Genomic DNA, 22633 nt, shown 5'->3' with positions numbered 1-22633 from the left:
CATGAGGTCTATCACGGGGGGTTGCAAAGAATGGTGCAATCAATTGTGTACAAGGGCGAATGCAATTTTTTTTCGTTTATGATTACGATTGTAATACAATTAATTATATGAAATCCTACCTTTTTAGCGAATGTTCATCATCCCATCCAGGAGTCCTATTAGTCCTAAGGTAGTTCATGACGATGACTTCACCAGCAGCAGCAGGACACACACAACATTCACCAACACTTACTATTCACACGCTATTGATAACAGAAAAAATTAAACAAATCATATTAACTATTGTTTTATAAAATAATTTGAATGTATTTTTAATTATTGCATTATTTGTTAATAAAAAATGTATTAATTGTTAAACAAGATCTTGAATCCGTTGATGATGATGATGATGATGTTGATGCAGTACCATCTGCCATCAGAGGCACCATATTCTTGGAGCAACAAGACTGCACAACAACACAAGCTTACCAAAGAAACACCGACAACTATCACTATATCCCTACCACAATTTAAAACGAATTTGAAATGCTGTCTTGAGTTTAATGATCACCAATATTAAAAAGTCTATTTGATAATTCAATACTATTTGAACTCAGGGAGCTACTATCTAATCTACATCAACACCAGCAACAAGTGGTATATCATAATAATCATAAACATCAACAACATTATCTTTGTAGTTGATGTTATTGATTTTTGAAAAATAAAAAAATAGATGATTCATGTAGTGTTATGATTCATTAAAAGTCAAGATTTCATTAATCCATTTGTACTGGAGCATTAACATAATTAAATATTTTTAATTATCAAGGATTCATCATCATTAAAGCACAATATGATGTAGGTGTTTTTATTGACGATTTAAATTCGATTTTCATTTTGTTGATTAAGTTAAAGTGTATCAGTAGTTGATTGCAATACATACACTCACCAATATTTTTTTCATCAACAAATCGCATATTAAAATTACCAAATAGTTTAGAATCAATTCAATCATTTTCTAAACCATCTGGATAATTGAAATCAAAACCAACGTACCTTATTACACTTTAAGAGTCTTTTGAAGTTGCACTTGACATTATTTATTCTTTTTATGGCCGGAACTTATCGATATTTTACTTTGGCAAGGTCTTGGCTCTAATGACAAACCAGTTCAATTATTTTTTTTATTATCAGCCAAGTTGTTGTCTTGGCCAGCTTTTGAATATTTAATACCTGTAATTTTTTAATAAAGCAGGTGTTGAAATAGAGTGTTGAATAAATATTTTTATTTAATACCAATTTATATATTTACCATCTTTTCTTGTTCATCAACATCATCATCCAACAAGATCATCGCCATTTGATCCAGCTATTATTTCCCAAAATGTTTCAGTATCTATGAACATTAAAATAATTTATTAAACATTAAAATAATTTATAAAACATCATATTGTGAATATTTTTTGGAGTAAAATAATTATTGACACCCAAAAAGAGTGGATTACATGTATGTATGTGAATACATGTACATAATGTTTGCATGTGTGTCAATAATAATCTAAATCATTGTTATAAATAAACAAATGAATCTCCGGTCAACAATTTATTCGCAAAGAGAGTTTTCGGAGCAACAACAATTATATCGATGTGCAAATAAAATATTGTAAAATAATTAATCAAATATTATATATTTTTTTTTCAATTATTTTGCAAAAAGCTATTGAAGTTATATTTGAATAAGTAAAAAATGAAAAATAATACAATAATATTTACATTTATTGATAATATTTACTTGCCATTACGCCATTTTGTGGGTTTTTTTTTTGCTCAGCTCCAACAAAATTGTCAAATTTGTAAATGCTCATATTTCAGAAAATACTTAAAGACTCGCACTAATTTATCGCACAATACGTTCATAATGAGTTTATTTACTAATTAAACTATAATTAATAATTGTTAGTTAATTTAAATTGTTAATAAATGTCCACAAAACAGAGCACATATTGTCAGCCCAACAATCAAGCGGCCATCTTGAATTCACAACTGAGCCCTCTATCGTTGAGAAAATTAACTTCAAAGCATAACAATAATGATATAATAATAATAATAATATAATAAATTATTATTATAATTATTTTATTATTATTTGTTAATAAACAAATTTGTTTATTAACAAAGAAAATATGGGTAATAAATATTTCCAATAAATTTATGACTATATTACTTTTTATATATTCCATACAAATCTAATAAACAACATACAAACAAAAATTCCTTATAAATAATAATTTTAATCGTTAATCGTTATTAATCCCAAATATATTAATAAATTTCAGATAATACTTTTTAAAATTGCACGTGCAGTACACCAAACAAATTTTTAACAAGTATCAACCTTTTTTGTATATTTTGTTTTTTCTTTTTGTGACGACTAAAAACTTTAAATCTATAAAATTGTGTAATCTTCATTTTTTTTTTTTTTTGTTAACTGAGTCATTAAATATTAAACTTAAATTAATTATGTCCTTGATAGTTTATTATCATGATAATTCAATATTATTTATTGACAAGTAGTGTTGTATTATTTGAATAAAATTGATTTTTTTTTACATGTATGACATATTAATGCCTCGTTCAAAAGATACCTCATTATTACCAAGTTTTATATTGTCACTGCTAATGCTATTTTTTCTTGAATTACCACTTCTGTTTGCTGATGTTGACTGGTCACGACTTGAGTCACTATTGTCTTCTTCACTATCACTTGACATTGAAGATTTGTTTAATGGCTCAAGACCAATGATAACTCTAACATTGTCAGGTAATTTTGGTGCAGCTGCCATCAATTGATGATAAATACCTTCAGCTTTTGACAGTGTCCATGGCAGCTCAATGTGCAAACTCAAATCATTGACATGCTAAAATTTAAAAAAAGAAACATTAACAATTTTATTTTAATTATTAAAAGTATGAGATTAATTTTACCTTAAGAATTTCTGTAAATCCATATTTATTTTCCATTAAAATATTTTTTTCTGTATCCAATATAGCAGCACAAATTAATAGATGAAAATTTTTACATGGTAAATCTGTCCACAATATTTCCCACAATTTAATAATGTCAATAGCATTAAATTCACGTTTAAAAAGTACAAGTAACCATCGAAAACAGAAAAACATATTTCCTGATTCATGTCGATTTAAATATTGTGCTAAATGTGGCTCAGTGACATTTAAAAGATTATGAAGTTGACACAATTGAGACTTCATTCCAGCTTGATCCATTTCAAAATTTGAACTCTGTAATTTATAAATTAAAAAAAAACAATTAAGAACAAGCTAATAATGATAATTTTGATGATTTTTATTTACCACTTTGTTCATGAATCCAACGAAACTCCAAAATGCATCAACTTCATTGTCCATTAAACATAATATTGGACTCAATAAGTCACTCATTCCCTGGACATAGCCCAAGTCAAAATTATACATGACATATGTCATTAAAATGTCATAAAGTTGTGATAAATGTGGATTATTTTCACCAGAATAATATGGATGATTTCTGTCAGTTCTATTAACATCTTTTTCTGTAAATAAAATATAAAATTTTAATAATTATTATTGTTAAATATTTAGGGTAAATAATTATTTACCAATTAAACTTTTTCTATCACGAAAATCAGTAAATCTATTTTCTTGTTCTACTGAAATTGATTTCCATTGTAATTTCATTCTATAATATTCATCAGTTTTAATTTTTCTAAGTTCAATTCTTTCTGTAAATGTTGAATTCCATGGATAATAATTTAACAGAAATTTCCATACTTCATATCTCAATGATGGAATAATACCACCACGAAATATAATTTCACGTATAACATCAGGATTTGTAATTCTACCATATTGATCTTTACAATTATCCCATTGATCTTGTGATAATGGTGCACCACGTGGACATGGTGGTCTCGGTGTAAGAATAATTTTAACTTGAGGTTGTTCAATAACTTCGTACTCTTCACCTGATCCAGTTGAGCCCAATTTCTAAATGACAATGAAAATGAAAACAATAGCTCAACAAACATATAATATTTTTAAAAATATATGTTTAATTTTTACCTGTGATAATTCAGTTGTCAATGATCTATTTAATAAATCAGCAACAGCTTCTTCAACTGGTTGTTTTATTGGCTCTTTATACAACCATACATCAGCCAATTTACTAAATGCTTCAAGTGTTGTTTCATATGGTCTATTATGTAAATTTCTAACAAAACTCCATACATAATCTGATGATGTATTTTCTTGAAATAAATCCAATTCAGCAAATGATTTACTCAATACATTACTGTATTCATCAAGTACAATATATAAATTTTTATCACTTTTTGATTTAACAAATTTAATAAAACCTTTTAATGAATTAACAAAACTATCAGCATTTAATAATTGAAAAAATGCAACGTATATTGTACCATCACGTTGCATAAATATTAATTGTTGTCCACCATGATTAATACGAATTGATTTTAAATCAGAAAATAATATTCTAACTGTACGTGTTTTTCCTAATGAATCAGGACCTTCTGATGATGTTCTTGTACGTCTTGTGTGTGATTCAACAACAGACCATTCAGGATCTTGATCTTGATTTTCTGATACAACTGACACTTCAAGTAATTTCCATTCAATGCATTTACCAAAACTCTAAATAAAATTATTATTATTATTAATTATTCATGACTATTTTTTAGGTATAATGGTAATTTTTAAAAATTAATAATTCATTACGTATTCAACAATGTTCAATGTTCCCAAACTGTGTACTTCATCCTCTCTGATATTTGTTCCTCTTAGGACAACCCCAGTATGGATGCAAAGATCCTAAATAATAATAATAACAACAAAACATTAAATAATTTATGTCAATTAAGTAGTATTAAATTAATTATTAAGGTTATGATAATTATAATTTTTTATTGAAAAGAAAAACCAACAGTCAACAAAGAGTATTTTGGTATTTTTTTAAATTAAATATATAAATGGATTGTATGAATCATATCATCAATAAAAAATAAATCTACAACGCAGTTTCAATTGTCAAAAAAATAATGACAACATAAATAAATAGTGCATGATATTAAAAGAAAAAAACAAACTTTGATAGAAATTATTAATGAGATTTTTTAAAATAATGGATTGTTTTAAATAAAAAGATTAAAATTGTTTTTGTTATTTTGTTGTTGTTGTTGTTGTTTACATGTGGATAGATATATTTTTGATGTGAACATAATAAAATAAAGAAAATGGTGTGCTGTCAAATTGAAATAATTAAATGTAAAATAAATTTGTTTGTATTATTAAATTGACAATAAATTTAACCTTTCCCTGCTCTGTTGGCTCGAACATTTTTCCAATAACAAATTGTGTTGATATTATTTATTGTATATTTAATTAAACAACTTGTACCGATCATACAGAAGCGACCTTTTGATTGGTCAATCGCAGCATGTCCAGGCTGCGCACTGCCATACCTGTAGTATTTCTACCATGTACAAAAACGACACAAACTATACACAACTGTCAATTGACTAAAGCAGTCAATTATTATTATTATTATTTTATTATTAGGACAAAAACAAACATTAAAAAAAAAACACTTGTCAATATGATTGATAAATAAATAAATAATTAATTTCAATAAGAGTATTATATTTTTATTGTTTATAAAAAAAACTTGGATATATGTATGAACATAAAGAGTATTAAAATTTTACATTTTTTAAAGATTCAACTTTTATCATTATTTATCTTTTATATATTTTTTTTGTTTCTTTTCACAGTGTTTCACAGTTTAATATTGCAATTTTCTGTATCATTTGTAAAACAATAATTATATTAAATATAATAATATTCATTATCAACTATTTTATACTTTGTTGCTAATACAATTTATTTTTTTTTATTTTAGCAACACATATTCCACTAGTAACAAAATAATTATTGAGTCAATATTACTCGTTACGAATTTCAATGTTATTAATTTATAAAATAGAATAACAGTCAGCATGTGGCACATATGATTTTTAAAAATTAAACATTAACGACAAAAAACTTATTACAATAATTAATCTCATGGATTTTTTTTTTTTTATACTTCTTTGTTCGTCTATTGTGCATAATAGATTTATTTTTTTAAATAATACTTTGATGCAATAGAACTTAATAATATGATCATAATAAAGTGTAATAATAGTAAAAAAAAAAAAAGTAATGTTTTCATGATAATATCATGATGCAGGAATATTTACTGGTTTAAATTTTTTTTCTGTTTCTTTACATGTTGCTTGAATGATCCATGGACTTGAGAAGACTTGGATTCATTCTTAAACATTAAAAACAAAATAAATTAGAGTTATATTGTTAATTGTCATATTATCTAATGATGATGATGACTTACTTTTTGATGATGTGATCATAAATGTAAGATGGAATGACTGTTACTATTACAACATTGTCACTGTTTGCTATTTCAGCAGCAATAGATTTGTCTTTCATGCCAATGACATTCTGAAAAATAAATTACAAATTAAATAATTTAAAAATTAATCATTGTTTTATTTTGTTTTTTACCTTTCCATTGACTTCCAATATTTGATGATCAGTAAGAAGACCATTTTTGGCTGCTGATAAATCTTTAACAAGTGCTGTAATTCTTCCATTTTTAAAATGAAAACCAACATTACCAGTACTGTCTTTATTCATTGTAACTGTTCTTTCAAATGGTCTGTAAATATTTAAATAAATTTATTAATATATTAACAATATAATTAATGATATAAATACAATAACTAACCGATCACGAACAATAACTTTGATGTTATTAATTGGTGCATTACGCATCATTTTATGAACTTGTTTCATTGAATATCCAGCGACAGATGTGCCATTAATATCAAGTATCTGATCACCAAAACGTAGACCAGCTTTTGCTGCTGGTGAATTTACATTAACCAAACATACAAAAATACCATTGTCAATTGCATGAACACGTATTCCAATTTCTCCATTTTTATCTTTGCACAAAGTCAACTAGAATTAAAAAAAAAAAAAAAAAGTATTTATAAAATATAAAATTAAATGATGATTGATGGGTTTATTACCTCTCTGACACCATTGGTAACATGAGCCTTTTGAAAACCAACTGCATTACCACTAATTGGAGCAATCATTCCTGAAAATTGTCCATTATTTGTTGATGTTGCAACTGTCATCTGAGAAATAATTTATAAAAAAAAATGAATATTATCATTTTTTATGCAAAATATAAATTTAATAAATAAATTATTATTACATTATCAGAATGTGTTGCTAAATATTCTGGCATATTTTCTGCAATCATTTGAGGACTAAATTCAAGCCCCATATAATCATTGAGTGCTGGATAAAGTTGTCCAGATCGTGGAAGTGTCAATGCAGGTGCTGATGGTGCTGGTGATGCTGATGGTTCTGATGGACATGATGGAATGTACATTGGTTCATTGGATATATATTTTGATGTCAACTCAACTTGAGCCTGCAATAAAAAAATATTAAAAATTCATTATTACATATGTTTATAAAAGAACCAGTGAGTATTTTTGTTATTGATTGAAACCTTATAATAGAGTGGTCTACAAAATTTAAAGGGACATCAAATAGACATGACTCACCTTTATCATTTGATCTACTTTCATGTCTTCCAATGATGGATAAAGAGCCATTGTGCTTGTTTGATTATTTTTTTATTTCTGAAAGCAATGAAAAACAAAAAATAATTATCTACATATTAAAATTATATAAAGATTTTTCATTTTCTTATCAAATTTTTTTTAATATCTTGGTTTTTATGTGTGACTCATGTTTTAAATATAACGTAAACAAAACATACTGTTATCTGAAAAATGAAATGGACTATCAACTATAAAAATAAATTTAATAAAATATGACTTGATTTTTAACAATTGATTTTTGTTTTTAAAAATGTATTTTTCTTTTTGTTTCTAAAATTTAAAAATTATATAGCTTTAATTGTTGATAAAATGATAAAAAAAAGTAGAGAATAGTTTTGATGATATTACTTACAATTAGTTGAGATAATTAATTGATGGTGACACAAGGTGAGGCAATGTGTCAAGACAGAACAAGACAGTTGATTGTTATGTTGTTTTTTTTTTTCTTTCTTTTATCTGGCCAGTGAAGATGATGGCAATGGCCGACGACACACTTGAATGAGTGCAATGAGTTATCTATGGGTATTATTTTGTTATTATTTTTATTTTGTTATTATTATTATTTGAAATACCCGCATAATAACAATATCAATAATAACAACAATAATTTATTATGTAGTATGTAATGATGCTAGAAGATGGCACAGGCTTACACTTTTTGCGCATAATTATTTTTTTTTTTCACAGTTTGTCAGACTGAATTGGATACGCAGTTTTGGCGGTTTGTCGGTGTTTAGGCCCTTCGATGCAAGCTCTATATTTTCGATATATTAATTATCAATTAAATCATCAATTATATCATAATTTACTAGTGGAGTCTTGTCTTGCACATTGTTGAAAAAATAATGAGGTAACTATAATTATTTACATCAATATTATTGCACAATGAAAACGACAATTTATGACGCCATTTTGATGGCTTTTATAATAAATGAAAAAAAAAATTTATGTTTCAGATTAATTTGGAGTAAATATTAATTATTAATTATTATTGAAAAGTGAAAATCAATTATAGAGTAATGCAAAAAATAACGTGACCAAGTTAAAGTGAGAAAGAAACATGAAGAATTAATTTGAGCAGTATATATTCCTAAGAACATCTTTTACATTGGTGCAAAATTTATTGAGTAAACATAATTATTTTTATTAAATAAATTCAACAAACATCATCATTATCATTATATTAATTTTAATTGTTTTATTTTTAGTAATGTAGAAACCTGTGTTTTTTTGCAACAACGTTACAACAATAATGTGAGTTATTTAACAATTTTATTTTATTTTTTATATTCATTTGTTTTGCGTTTAAAAATTAGTTAACATTAAACTAATTAAAGTTAACAAATATATTATCCACTGCCACCACGAGCTGCAGCAATAGCATAAGCAATACTTCCCCAATTTTGAGCGATAAAAAGATGTACCACTGATGATCGGTTATTTGGATTATATGGGTGTCTTGCGTTTTGATTATTTCTATTGTTAAATACAGCCACAGCCAATTGTTCTAAATTTTGTAGTGTAGCATAAGGAATACGTCCTTGTTGAGCAAGTGTCAGAGTAAAGTGTAAAATATGTTGATATTGATCAGCCATTCGGGATGGAAAAAAATATTGAAATGCCAAGTGTAAGCCCAATATTGTTTTTGATGATGAATCATACAAAAAATCCCATCGTATAAATGGTTGTTGTGCAGCTCGTCGTTGAAATTCTTGAAGCCAATCTTGTCGTCCAAGTGCATGAAAAAGTGCTACCCAAAAATTATACTCTGGTGTACCAGGAAAAAGACCACGTTTACATCCAGCTCTGTTGCAATTTCCAACAGCTTCAGCTTCTTCCTTATTTATTTGACAACTTTTAAATGATTTTGGTGGATTTTTATTTAGTGCGGGTAAATTATCTTTTGATTGAGAACTTGTTAAAAGATAATAACTAATTTTTCCATCACAATCATTTGAAATGTACATTTGAAGACAAAAATCCAATCGATCAATTGCTGTTACTGGACCAAGTGAATCTGGTATATGAATGCAAGATTTTGTATCATAGCCAGTTCCTTGTGTTATTGACATTTTTTTTCCTCCATTACGATTTGGATCTTGAACTGAGTTCATGTTATATCCCAGTATATCAATACCTTGACATAGAACCATCATCATTGTGATGATAGTCCCTGTCAATATCAATCGACTCTGAGACAACATTTTAATTAATTAATTAATTTAAATTTAATTGATATTGAGAAAAATACTTGCACTTGTGTTATTAATGAATATTTAATTTTATACTGATGAATGAAATTTTTTTTATTTATATTTTTGCACTTGAACAGATATTTTTAGTCAACTGAATTATTCAGCTGATTAATTAATTTATATACTTATTCACAAGATGATAATTTTTATCAGTTAAAAATAAATATTTATATTCACATTAACAATAGACATGTATGTACGTACGATTTTATATTTTATCAGCTAACAAAGGTTTATTTTTTTAATTTATTTTATCCAATAGTTATCTTGTAATACAATTGATATTATTATTGAATAATAAAACCTTGAAATGGATAATAATTAACAAAATATAAAAACAATTATTTACATTACGAAAAATATAAAAAAATAACTAAACAGTGTTTCCTGCATTCTTAAAAATGTAGAAAAAAAATTAGGTCATCTCCCAGAGTATTTGAACATGATTGTTTTTTATAAAAAAATAAAATACAAGTGATTTACGTGGTTGAACCTTTTTCTCATCATCTTGAAATTAGTCGAAAAATTATTTGAAAACTAGCAAACGTTGTCTGTTTTATTCTCAACGATATAGATAAAAAAAATCAACAGAATTTTTTTATAATAAAAAAATAAAGTATAAGCAATTTTACTAAGTTGAAATAATTTCCATCATCTTAAAACTAGTTGAAAAATTATTTAAAAATTACCAAACGTTGTCTGCTTCATGCTTGACAATATAGGTAAAAAAAAAAAAAAACAATCAGCTCTAAAATTGTTGAATAAAATTTATTTCGTGACACAAAATAAAATTGCATTACCCTTAATATTTAAAATAACATATTCAAGATGATTCATGGGTTCTGTTAAACATATTTTCAATAATAACAACAACAACAGTAAAAATAATAATTATAATAATAATGAAATATTTATTTCTGAATTATATATAAAAGGTATAATAAATAAGTATATCTTGTCATGATAAATGGGGGGTGGTAAAACAAAAATAAACTATATAAACGAATAATTTATTTTACTTTCCAATGATAATTTTTCTACCAGCACCAATGTTTTGTCCAGCTTGGGTTGCTCCCTTGTTTGAACCAGCTTGAAGACCAATAATTGTTTTTCCAGCTTGAAGTGTTTCTTCGCTGAAATTACGTTTACATTCATCTGATGGTTTTGGTCCTAAATATGGTCCTTTCCACTCAGGATGTTTATAAGTCTAAAATTGAAAAATAATTTATAATTAATATACATTTACTTGAATAAATTTCATACTAATTTATCATTTGATAACTATTATTATATCAATAATCAAATACATTTATTTACCTCACGACCAAGAGAAAATAATGTTGTTATCACTTGTGCCATATCTTTCTTTTCAAACAAATCAACTGTTTGGAAAACGTCATTATCAGCAACACCATATTCTTTCATAGCTCTTTGGAACCTATAGAAAAAAAAATCACTTTTATTTAATATATTTGTTTTACTATTTTAAAAACAAACTAATAATAAATAAATTATTTTTCATCACTGACATATTAATATTTTCCATCATTTTAAATTGTCCACCAGATGTATTAATTTTTGGAATTGATCCAGGTGATAATTTATTCATAACTTGACAAAGAACTGTTCCATCACGAATAGCATCTTCAAATGGCTCATCGCCTAAACTTTTACCAAGAATAGCCTCGACCCATTCTTTGGCTTCTTGCTCCTGTTGAGGATCACGTTTAGCTAATACCTAATGAAAATAAAATTAATTATTTAATTAATTTAATATTAATACACAATATGTTTTTAAAATATATTATAATTGTATTTAAATAATTAACATACCTTTGCGCGTACTTGACGTTCGAGTGCCATTTTTATTTTATTTTTTTTGACTGTTGACTTACTGGAGTTGTTACAAAAAATTGACTGAATTGTTAGAACTGTGAGCAACGAGTTTTTATAGAACCGAAAACCCACACACTCCGGTGAATTAAACTGGGTGAAGGAATATTTTTTTTTTTATTTTGTATTATTCTCCCACTTTTTTTGAGCTTTTTTGATATCTAATATTAGATGATGATTATTACATTGGAGAAACAAGCTGCCGGAGTATGTTTCTGGATTGTGATGAACTATTCTAAATATTATTTCAAGGTTATTTTATTTATTTCATATAAAAATATCATTATAATTATATATATATTACATTGAATATAATTATAAGGATTATTGTCATCAGTTAAATTATTATGTTACGTTGACGACGACGTGTGACGTGATGCAAAGAAATTTAAGTGTTACGAAGAAGTTTTTCAAGGTGAAGCATTTCTTAAAATATCATTTGACTCAAGACATTTATATATTTTTATTAGATGAGCCATTTGAAAGAATGTTTATTTTCCAAGTTTCAGCTTTTTTTTTTTTGAACATTAAAAAATTTTGTAAGAAAAATGGAAAAACACCAAGAAATGTTTCTTTTTTTTTTTTTTTTCACATATAAACATAGTATATAATTTTTAATTATTTTTAAATAAAAATCTCCAGGGATATATTAAAAAATAATCCAATATCATAAATAATTTTTTAAATGAAAAATAAAATGTTTAAATTTGTATTTTTTAAATGATCGAATGGAAAAAATAAAACTTGGAAATTTTTTTTTAGGTCATTTGGTTATAGAGCATTTTTTCATAAGAAAAAAATTAATTTTAAAAATTTAATTTTATAAACAAAGTCAACTTACTTTTTTATAGATTTAAAAAACAAAAAAAAACATTAATTATTTTTTTTTTGGGTCAGTAGAAATTGTCATGATGGTATAGAGAATAACAGCTAAAATTGTTGATAAATAAATTTTAAAATAATTCATTTAGTTTTTTTTTATTTTTAATCAAATTGAGAGTTAGAAAAAAAACCAAATATAGAAATTGGCTGTTTGTCTTTTTGTTTGTTTGCGAAGCATGCTCTAATAATAATTCGTCTGACGAATTTGAACTTTAAATGAAAAGATGATTCAGGAGTGCTTTGTGCTATAACACTCAGTTCTAAAATTAAAAAATATGCAATATTTTTTCAACGATATTTATTTATAAATATTTATTTTAAACTCGATACAATAAATATTAAAAATAATTGAAAATTTAAATCGATTGGTTTGAGTTGAAACACTTGTCGACCAAGTGTCTATCAAAGATATAAAAAATAAAAAATAAAAAAATGAAATTTTAATTAAATACCCATTAATAAATATTTAGTTAAATTTTTTTTTCTAGTTATTTATGATAAAGCTGTTGTACTAAAAACAAAAAAAAATTCTAAATATACAAATGTTAAAAATAAATTTAAAATAGAAAAAAAAAAATTCAATAAGCCGAGAAATTACATTTACATCTACAATTTTTTCTTGCATTTATTGTTTTCATTATTTGATGATAATATAATGTGAAAAAAAAAAATACATAGAGCAAGTCAGAAATTAAATTAATAAACAATACTGACATTGACATTACGAACATATAAATAAAACTGGCTTGAGACAAGATGATGTTATTAAAAAATAACATCATTATAATAATTATTTTTTAGCTTCAATGTTGGAATGGAATAAATACATTTTCATAACTTATTTTAAATTAAACTGTCTGACTTTTGAATAAAATTAAACTGCAGTTATTTAAAATTGTTACATTTTTTTTTCGTGACTAAATTGAGCTTTTTATATAACTTATAAATTGTTGACAAGTAATTTTTCAAAGAGAATTTATTGCAATCAGTATTTACAGTAAACCATACCGTACATAAATCAATATTTTTTTTTTTATTTTAAATAAATAGTTTGATCAATTGCATAAATATACGTAAACCTTTTTTTTTTTTAATCAAAGAGTTTATATAATTTTATCTTTCAAAGTCAATAAAATACAGACTTTTTTTTCACACATTTATCAGTGAATTTATTTTGATATAAATTTTTTTTTATTTTCGTAAAATTTTGCCGACTGTCTAAGTATCTAAATGACCTAAAAATTTTTTATTATTATTTTAGTAATTTTAAAAATACAATTTTGAAAATTAATTTTTTTATTTTGTTGAACTTTGATTGACACGTGAGAATTGAATTTTTTTTTTCGATTATCTTACGATCAATATGACCTAAAAGTTATTTTATATTTTTATTCTATATAGTTGTTATATAAAATCACTAAACTTTCGAGTTTAGAAAATATATATTTTATTTTTTTTTAAATTCGTCGAACGTGAACGACACGTGATAAATTAGACTTTGTTAAAAAATATCACGTTATCAAAACTAGCTTCAAATGTGTATCACAAATCACCTGTGAAATCAAACAAATAAATCATAGAGACATATGTAACTTGGGTTTTTTTGGTGACCTAAAAATATTGCCGATTAATTAGCGACTATATATATTGAGAACGATCACAAGTTTTTTTTATAGTCACATCTTGTCTAGCGTTTGGTTTACATATCGTCTTTGATTAAATTAAAAAATAAAAAAACTTGAAGAAAAATCATGAAGTTCTTATTGCCAATATTTGGTTTAATACTGATTACATCAGTTTTAGCTGTACATAAAGAATGTTCAACTCGAGTTAAAATTAACGCACGCATAACAAAGTATGGTGAATTAATTTCTGTAAGTAAAAAACCAGATAATAGTTCGCAAACTGGCTGTACCAGATGGATTTATATGATGAATTCACATTTATCATCAATTGAAGCACATGCTTTCAATAATGATTTGCAAATAAAAGAATTGCTCATAAATAATTTAAAAAAAGAATTAAGATTAACACAAGATTCATTTGCTGGTTTGGGACAACTTGATTCACTTACAATTTATTCAACAATTATATCAGAAGACAGACGTTTATTCAAACACGTTGGCAATATAACAAAACTTGAATTGGTAATTCATGAATCAAATGCAGATATCATTGGAGATTCATTTACAGATTTAAAAAATTTAAAAAAACTTACAATTGCCGAGAGTAAAACAATAGCAACAATTGATTTTGCTCAATTCTTCAAGGCCATACCATCAATAATTGATCTTACATTTTTATATTGTGAAACAATAATAATGCAATCACTGGCAAAAGCATCTCTTAAAAAACTCAAGCAATTAAACTTTTTGTATTCGCAAATTGATCATTTAACGCCTGGTGATTTTGATGGTTTTACTGAGCTTGAATCTTTGTCAATTATTTCTGATGTGAATAATCCAAATGTCATAAATATTCAGAAAAATGTTTTCAACAATATTACACATTTAAAAAAATTACGTATTCAATATAGTGGAATTATCATTCAAAATAATTCATTCTCCAGGCTTTATCTTGATGAGCTTGATTTGAGCCATAATTCATTTAATGTTATAAAAGTTAATGACAAAACATTTAATGGACTTGGTGTTGATAAACTTGATTTGTCATTCAACGATAATATTGTCATTCAAGAAGGTGCATTTGAAAAAACAACAATTAATACACTTTATCTAATTGACACTGGAATTACTGAAGATAATGATACTTCTATTTGGCAATTTTCACACTTGCCAGAAATTATTTTTGATTTACCTCAACCAACTTCTTTAACATAAATAAAAAATAATAAAAACTCGTTGAGTACATTATAATCACACTTGATTATATTATTAATTTTTTTAAATAATTTTTTTTTTCTTGCATTTTATTTTACTCAAATATTTTATACTATTTGTTCTTTTTTTTTTTTTTTTATGTAAACTATATGAATAAAAAGCTAAAAAATTGATAAATATTTGATGTTAACTTTGTTTAATTTTATCTATTAAATATTTTAAAAAATAAAAAAACATTCTAAAATAAAATTTACATTGTAAATTACAATAATTCCAATTAAATTTTTTTTATTTATATTAACATAACAACCACCACCTTTTTAAAAATTACCATCAAAATTACATGACTTTTTTTTTTGAATAAACAAATAAAAATAAAATATTAACATAAACATTTGACAGTTTAAAAATATATAAATAAAATAAAGAATTTCCTTGACTTGCTGAGATACATTAAAATAATTATAATCGTTAATTAAACACAATTTTAGTAGCACTTATAACCTTGTATGACATCAACAGTTGTATTTTCCGGTAAATATTTAAAGGACTTGACAGTTATTTTTTCCAAAGGATTTCCAGAAATATCCAAGACTTGCAATTTAGCAACATTATCCAATCGCATACTACTTGTATTAGTAAACAAATTATTATTCAAATTTAAACGTTGTAAATTATTTTCTTGGCTTATCCAATTTGTCGACAATGATTGAAGTTGATTACCAGATAAATCAAGTATTTCCAATTTCGTCATACTAACAAATGCTTCAGAAGAAATAAATTTAATTTTATTATTATTCAAAAATAATTGTTTTAAGCTTGACATTTTGCAGGCAAATTGTTGATGATCAATGTAAGGAATTTCATTGTTATTCAATGTCAATATTTCTAAATTAATTAATGAACAAAAATTTGGAACAGTAATTAATTGATTATTGTGTAACTTGAGTACTTTTAAATAAATAGTATTGTTAAATATAGCTTCCAATATTTGTATTTGATTGTGTGATAAATCTAATTCCACCAATTTGACTAAATCATTCATAGCTGTTGGATAAATGTAACTTAATTGTACATTTGATAGCGAAAGCTTTTCAAGGTTATTTGCATCTTTTAAAATTCCACCAGCACATTGATCATCAGCACCACAAAGTGTATAAATTCTATTATAATCCATAACTAATTCAATTAATTTTTCCATTCTTGTATTTATAAATAAATCAATTTGATTGTGATCAAGATAAAGATGAGTAAGTGTACATGATACATCACTCATAAAATCAACAGTTGTCAATTGATTATAACTCAAATAAAGATGTGTTAAATTTGGTACTTTATCCGTCCATGATTCAATAAACAATGATGTTAATTTATTTCCACGAAGATATAAATTTTGTAGGTTTGATAATTTTGTTGTTAATGATAATTCTTTTTCACGAGTAATGTTTTTAGATAATTCACCATCATTTAGAGCTTTGTCTAATATCAGTGTTTTTATATTTTCATATTTATTACCATCAAAAATAGTTGTATAGTTTAATTTATTTCCAGTCAAATTTACGTATTGTAAATTTGGTAAACCATTCAATGCATTTTTTTCAATTTTTGTTATTTTATTACCTTGTAAATTTAAACATTTTACTTTATCACTTGTCACAAACCCTTCATGGATGCGATCCAGTCCACTCTCTTCAAGATGTATAATTTCATCTTTTTCGTTATAATTGCAAGCAATTAGTTCGTCTTGTTGAATTTTATTTTCTTCTGATTGAGCGAATACACACAGACTCAAAGCACAAAGCAAAAATATTTTATTCAACATTTTAGTTGTTGTTTTGTTTAAATTTATTATGTGACAAAATTTTTATTTGTATCTGCTGCTTATATACAAGCCTGAATTTAGAACGAAAAAAAAAAAAAAAGGAATCATCATCATCATCAACAACATCACCTGATCGTTAGCAATATAGTTTGAGAATAAAAAAAAAGAATACATCCTGTTTTTGTTTGTTTCTTTCTTGGGTATTTTTGTGTGTTCTACTTTTGATGATTCAGTTGACTATCATCAAGCTCATACGATTGTAAAAAAAACATGTTATGAAATTTTATTATTAATTTATTTAAACTGTGTCACAGAAAGGAAAATGATTTCATAAAAAAAAAAAAAAACCCAATATTACAATATTACAATATTACAATATTACAATATTACAATATTACAATTTTACAATATTACAATATTACAATATTACAATATTACAATTTAATATTACAATATTACAATTTATAACAAAATTTATTTATTTATTATTTTTTTACAATTGAAAGCTCAATTATTTTAATTAACAAATAATATGATTTTTTTTGTTGAAAAATATTTAAGTAACTGTTACCGCATACTGATGTAATTAATTTTTATATCACCAAATTTTTTTATTTATAAAAATAAAATATTAATTAAATTTTTTACCCTTGTGGCTTTGGGATTTTTTATTTTTTTTATAACAAACTTTGGTGATAAAATATCTGATTGTCATTATAAAAATAATGATAGACATTGTAATGGCTAAAAGAAGAACAGCATAAATATCTAAAAGTTGTAGTTGCCACCACGTGTAGTCTAATGTTGGTGACCTGAGAGCTTTGCTTCCATGTCTGCCTATGTACTCAACCCAGTAACAAGCAGTATCTAGGGCACTTGTAGGTCGATCGAGAAATTTGATAGACAGCTCTTTCGCCTCATTCCTATTTAAAGATATCAAAAATATTATATTGTTATTATTAGCTAAATATTTGTGTTATATTATTTTTTGTACATACTTGTACGTAGGATTGTAGAGCATTTCTTTCAAAGCAAAATCCAAATTTTTCTCATTAATATTTTCGTAATCCAAACGTATGGCTATTTTTTTTTGAACATAACGATCAATGTTATGATATTGATCCATAAATAATGCAATACCAATCATTGGAATTCCATAAGCAATTGCCTCTTGAGTGCCCATTAATCCTCCATGAGTTATAAAAGCTTTTATATTTTTGTGTTCTATTAAAAAAAAAAAAAAACAATTAATTTAAACAATTAATTTTAACTCGTTAATTAATGAACTTACTCAGTACTTTAATTTGAGATATCCAAGTAAATGTACGAACATTTTTTGGAAGTCCTGGAGGTAACATTTCAACTCGTGGTATTTTCATAAAAATTCTTACTGGTGCTATTTTAGCAAAAGACTTGTAAAATATTTCAATTACATGAGGAGGAAGTGATTCAATCATCATCATTGAACCAAATGTAAAATATATAAATCCATCAGTACTTTCATCCATCCATTTTTGATGATCCTGTTGAAAATTAGAGACAAAATTTTTTTATAAAATATAAAAAACAATAAAAGATAAAAAAAGAATAGAATTACAGCTGATATTTCAGGACCATCATCTTGAACATGAAGTCCACCAACTTCAATCCAAGCTGGAACTCTTGGTAGTGGATCATTCAATGATGGATGAGAATTAACTAAAAGAAGAGCAAGACTTTGTTCGAGTTCTTTTATTCCAGGTGCATTGGAACCAAAATATTTTTTAGTAACTTGATCAATCGGTGATCGAAAATAATCAAGTATCAAGTGTGTATTCAATGTATATAAAAAATTATAGAATCTTTGCTGAAAATTCATTCTATTATGGTAATTCAAAAATGTATTTGGTGATATTGCTAAATTTTCGGGATTTCCAACCATTGAATGAGACCAAGGCCAAACACTTGTCGTAATACCAATAACAGGAACATTCAAATGTTTTCCAAATGCAATAGTACAAGTTGCTGTAAATATCTTGAAAATAAAAAAACATTATTTATTTATTTATAAAATAATTTGATGATAATAAGTGCCTTACCTCAACAATAATCAAATCATATGGTGGATCATTTGGTGGATTTTTTAAGAGTCTTTGCATTTGATCTTGCTTTAAAATTGTATCGCATGCATCGGCACCTGTTTCTGTTCCATAACTTTTAAACTGATTGAATCCATTGTAATCATCACCACCTTCAAGAGTAAAATTGTTGACTAAATCATCAAATGGTGCTTTCATATATATATCAGTATAATTTGACATTGGTTTATCAAGTGGAAATTGACTAATAACATCAACTTGATGGCCTCGTTTTGCAAGGTGTTTCATGACATTTTTATACATCATAAAACAACTTTTAATATTCATTGGAAAAAGTCCCAATATCCGATATCCAAAATTTATTTGACATTCAAGACTCATTATAAATATAAATAAAAATAATTTTGATATTTTCATTGTCACTTGATTATCTAGACTTTGCTCCAATTCACTTTTAAAATATTAAAAAAATTGATAATGACTTGATGACAATTTACCATCAACTGAAAGTATTCATTTCACTTTGAACATTTTTATACCATTCACTTATCGGCTAGCAGATAAAACAAGGTCTTGTAATAAAATTACATACTTATTTATTTTGACGTAAACAGGAGTGTTTGGTTCAATGTTGGGAGATAAGTCGAGCAACATCGAGCCGACATGATTTTCGCCAGAAAAATATAAAGGCGCTTTCTGATGCTTTTTTGTGAATCTGCCAAAGTGCTATATATTATTTGTTTATATTTAATTAAAGGTTATAAACACACAACAAATAAAGTATCATTTACAAAAAAGCATCAGAAAGCGCCTTTATATTTTTCTGTAGCGACAAAAATTCATGTCGGCGAATCGATGTTGCTCGACTAGCAACATCTCCCGCAACATTGGACCAAGAATAGCACTCCAGGTGAAATTATTATAGCAGTTCAGTGATATGACTAGTGTTGAGGAGAGCCCTGAGAAAAAAAAATTTTCTACACTCAAATTTCGAATACTCTCTATTTCTATTGTTGCAACGAACTTTAAATTTAATTATTTATAAAAATAATAAATATATCTGGTTTAAATAAAAATTGAATAATCTTTAAACTTGGAATATTTTTATTTTTAATTTTTATAACATTGAAATATGGTTGAATGATTTTGTAATAGATAAAAATATTATTCTTTGTCTTATCAGAGTTGAGATAATATCTATGACATTAATATTTTTTGATAAATATTTTCTTGTTTGATAAATATTTAAACTGATAATTTATTTTTTCTGATATTACAATCAATAAATCATTGTTGAATAATATTTAAATACTAAAAATTTTAAATTTAATGATGGCTTTTTTTTTCTACTGACTGACTGAAGTCTAAATTTCTTTTTTTTTTTCCACCATATTTTCTTGAATATTTTTTTTATTAGTTATACAATAGCTAAAGTGACCCTGCGGCAATATTAATTTTTTTTTAATCATCATCAAGAGAAAGATGATGATAGTTTTTTTTATAAATACATTATTCAAATTTTTATCAACTCATAATACTCACATCCACTGTGTGTGAATAAGCGTTCATCTAAAATTAAAACAATAAAAAAGTAATTCAAGTATATAACTAAAAATTTAATTATTAAAATAATATGGGCAAAGAAACTCCTCCACCATCCTACGAAGAAGTAGAACAATGGTTAAATTATCAACATACCAATAACGTGGCAATATTACCAATTGTTGATCCATCAATTGATGGTAAGTTATTTTAATAATTTTAAAATAACTTAATGTATTTAAAATTGATTTAAATTTTAATAAATATGCATAAATAAAATATCAATTTTTCAGAAATACAAGAATCAATTTCTTATAGAAATGAAATTCATCAATCGAAAGCAAGTAATTTTACATTATTATTCATAACTTGTACTTCAATTGTACTTGTTTTGATGCTTTACATATTGTGGCTTCAACAACATTAAATAATATTGTTATTAAAAATAATTAAAAAAAAAAACCTGGAATATTGAAAAAGAAAAAAAAACCTGCTTTTGATAGACCACCAAATCAAAATTTATTTATATTTAATAGGTGTGTATATATACATACATACATATTTACATAAACACAAAAAATAAGAATATTATATATATTTTTTTTCAGTTAATTAATTTTGAAATATCGAACTTGACATTTATCACAAAAAATTCAAACGAAATAAGTATATTATCATTTAAAAATTGAACGTTAGACAAAGACACAATTTTTTCTTTTTTTTTTTTTTTAATTATTATTAAAGCACATTAATGAACAATAATGATAACTTTGTTTTTTTCTTTTTTTCATCTATCTACAATTTACATAAGCTCTTGATAAATTTTTAATATTATCAGCTGTCATTGTATTTTTTTTTAATTGTGGATTTGTGTTACATACCAGAAACAACGATTGAAATAATTTTTTTTTTTATGTTTTTATTTTATTTTAGTCTTATTTCTGAACAATATTGAACGATGGCTTCTTAAAAGATAAAGATATGTTAAATAGTTTAAATTAGGATTTGGAATTATTATTGTATTTTTTTTTTTTTTAATTCAATTATTTATTTTTTTCTATTAATATTTATACTTATATTGAGGAAGTAGCATTTTTATTTTAAAAATACCTTTTTGCTTTTTTTTTATTAGTTTTTTATAATTATTTTTTTATTGTTGTGTTTTTTAAAGTTGTATATTGTAAAAAGGTGACAATTATATAGTGAAAATAGTGTGTTTAACATGAGAGTAGGATTTATATATATTTTTTTTATGTGTGTTGATAAATGTGTTTACAGACTTAGAAACAGTATAACAAAATATATCAAGTTATTTTTCTACTTTTTATATTTTTTTATTTTTAGAAAAAGAAACATTAATGTCACATTTTGTAACATTAAAAATTTTTAATCTGTGTGATATTTATATTTTTATACTATAGTTTTGTCGTTTATTTATTATTAATTTCATTAATATATTTTTTTTGTCTATTTATCAGGAACTTTTGAGATATTCTTTTGACTCAAAATTCCTGTTTTTATCACACAATTCTCGATATGATATTTATTTTAAAAACTATATTCATCT

General features: G+C 24.9%; 6 protein-coding genes and 1 long non-coding RNA gene across 7 annotated transcripts; 1 reads left to right on the top strand and 6 right to left on the bottom strand.

The window, feature by feature from the left end:
• Positions 1–118: 118 nt before the first annotated feature.
• On the bottom strand, positions 119–1379 carry LOC122855365. The gene is made up of 3 exons (XR_006374065.1): positions 1295–1379; positions 1039–1215; positions 119–242 (listed from the first exon to the last, which is right to left on the bottom strand). It is a non-coding gene; the product is annotated as an uncharacterized LOC122855365 (long non-coding RNA).
• Positions 1380–2179: 800 nt separating this feature from the next.
• On the bottom strand, positions 2180–5463 carry LOC122855362 (TBC1 domain family member 15). The gene is made up of 7 exons (XM_044156653.1): positions 5365–5463; positions 4774–4866; positions 4102–4689; positions 3639–4026; positions 3355–3572; positions 2968–3282; positions 2180–2900 (listed from the first exon to the last, which is right to left on the bottom strand). Exons 1-7 carry the CDS (start codon positions 5389–5391, stop codon positions 2589–2591), a joined length of 1941 nt encoding a protein of 646 aa, XP_044012588.1. The 5' UTR covers positions 5392–5463; the 3' UTR covers positions 2180–2588.
• A 675-nt stretch (positions 5464–6138) lies between these two features.
• On the bottom strand, positions 6139–8282 carry LOC122855363 (syntenin-1-like). Its single transcript, XM_044156654.1, has 8 exons — positions 8107–8282; positions 7695–7772; positions 7337–7558; positions 7146–7256; positions 6839–7074; positions 6616–6769; positions 6443–6552; positions 6139–6367 (listed from the first exon to the last, which is right to left on the bottom strand). Exons 2-8 carry the CDS (start codon positions 7743–7745, stop codon positions 6319–6321), a joined length of 933 nt encoding a protein of 310 aa, XP_044012589.1. The 5' UTR covers positions 7746–7772; positions 8107–8282; the 3' UTR covers positions 6139–6318.
• Positions 8283–10894: 2612 nt separating this feature from the next.
• Positions 10895–11979, bottom strand: LOC122855364 (muscle-specific protein 20). Its single transcript, XM_044156655.1, has 4 exons — positions 11843–11979; positions 11539–11747; positions 11327–11447; positions 10895–11216 (listed from the first exon to the last, which is right to left on the bottom strand). Exons 1-4 carry the CDS (start codon positions 11870–11872, stop codon positions 11025–11027), a joined length of 552 nt encoding a protein of 183 aa, XP_044012590.1. The 5' UTR covers positions 11873–11979; the 3' UTR covers positions 10895–11024.
• A 2556-nt stretch (positions 11980–14535) lies between these two features.
• LOC122853998 lies at positions 14536–15624 on the top strand. The gene has a single exon (XM_044154410.1). The coding sequence runs from the start codon at positions 14536–14538 to the stop codon at positions 15622–15624; it is 1089 nt and encodes a 362-aa protein (XP_044010345.1).
• Positions 15625–16111: 487 nt separating this feature from the next.
• On the bottom strand, positions 16112–16825 carry LOC122853997 (leucine-rich repeat-containing protein 15-like). The gene is made up of 2 exons (XM_044154409.1): positions 16690–16825; positions 16112–16389 (listed from the first exon to the last, which is right to left on the bottom strand). Exons 1-2 carry the CDS (start codon positions 16823–16825, stop codon positions 16112–16114), a joined length of 414 nt encoding a protein of 137 aa, XP_044010344.1.
• An 892-nt stretch (positions 16826–17717) lies between these two features.
• LOC122855360 (UDP-glucosyltransferase 2-like) lies at positions 17718–20164 on the bottom strand. The gene is made up of 5 exons (XM_044156651.1): positions 19525–20164; positions 19044–19460; positions 18738–18969; positions 18445–18670; positions 17718–18369 (listed from the first exon to the last, which is right to left on the bottom strand). Exons 1-5 carry the CDS (start codon positions 19939–19941, stop codon positions 18078–18080), a joined length of 1584 nt encoding a protein of 527 aa, XP_044012586.1. The 5' UTR covers positions 19942–20164; the 3' UTR covers positions 17718–18077.
• Between the last annotated feature and the right edge of the window lie 2469 nt (positions 20165–22633).

The sequence above is a fragment of the Aphidius gifuensis genome, linkage group LG4 (genome assembly GCF_014905175.1).
Source record: "Aphidius gifuensis isolate YNYX2018 linkage group LG4, ASM1490517v1, whole genome shotgun sequence".
In the NCBI taxonomy this organism is placed as follows: Eukaryota; Metazoa; Arthropoda; class Insecta; order Hymenoptera; family Braconidae; genus Aphidius; species Aphidius gifuensis.
Note: the sequence above shows the minus strand (reverse complement) of the source record. Positions and strands in the feature narration are given on the sequence as shown.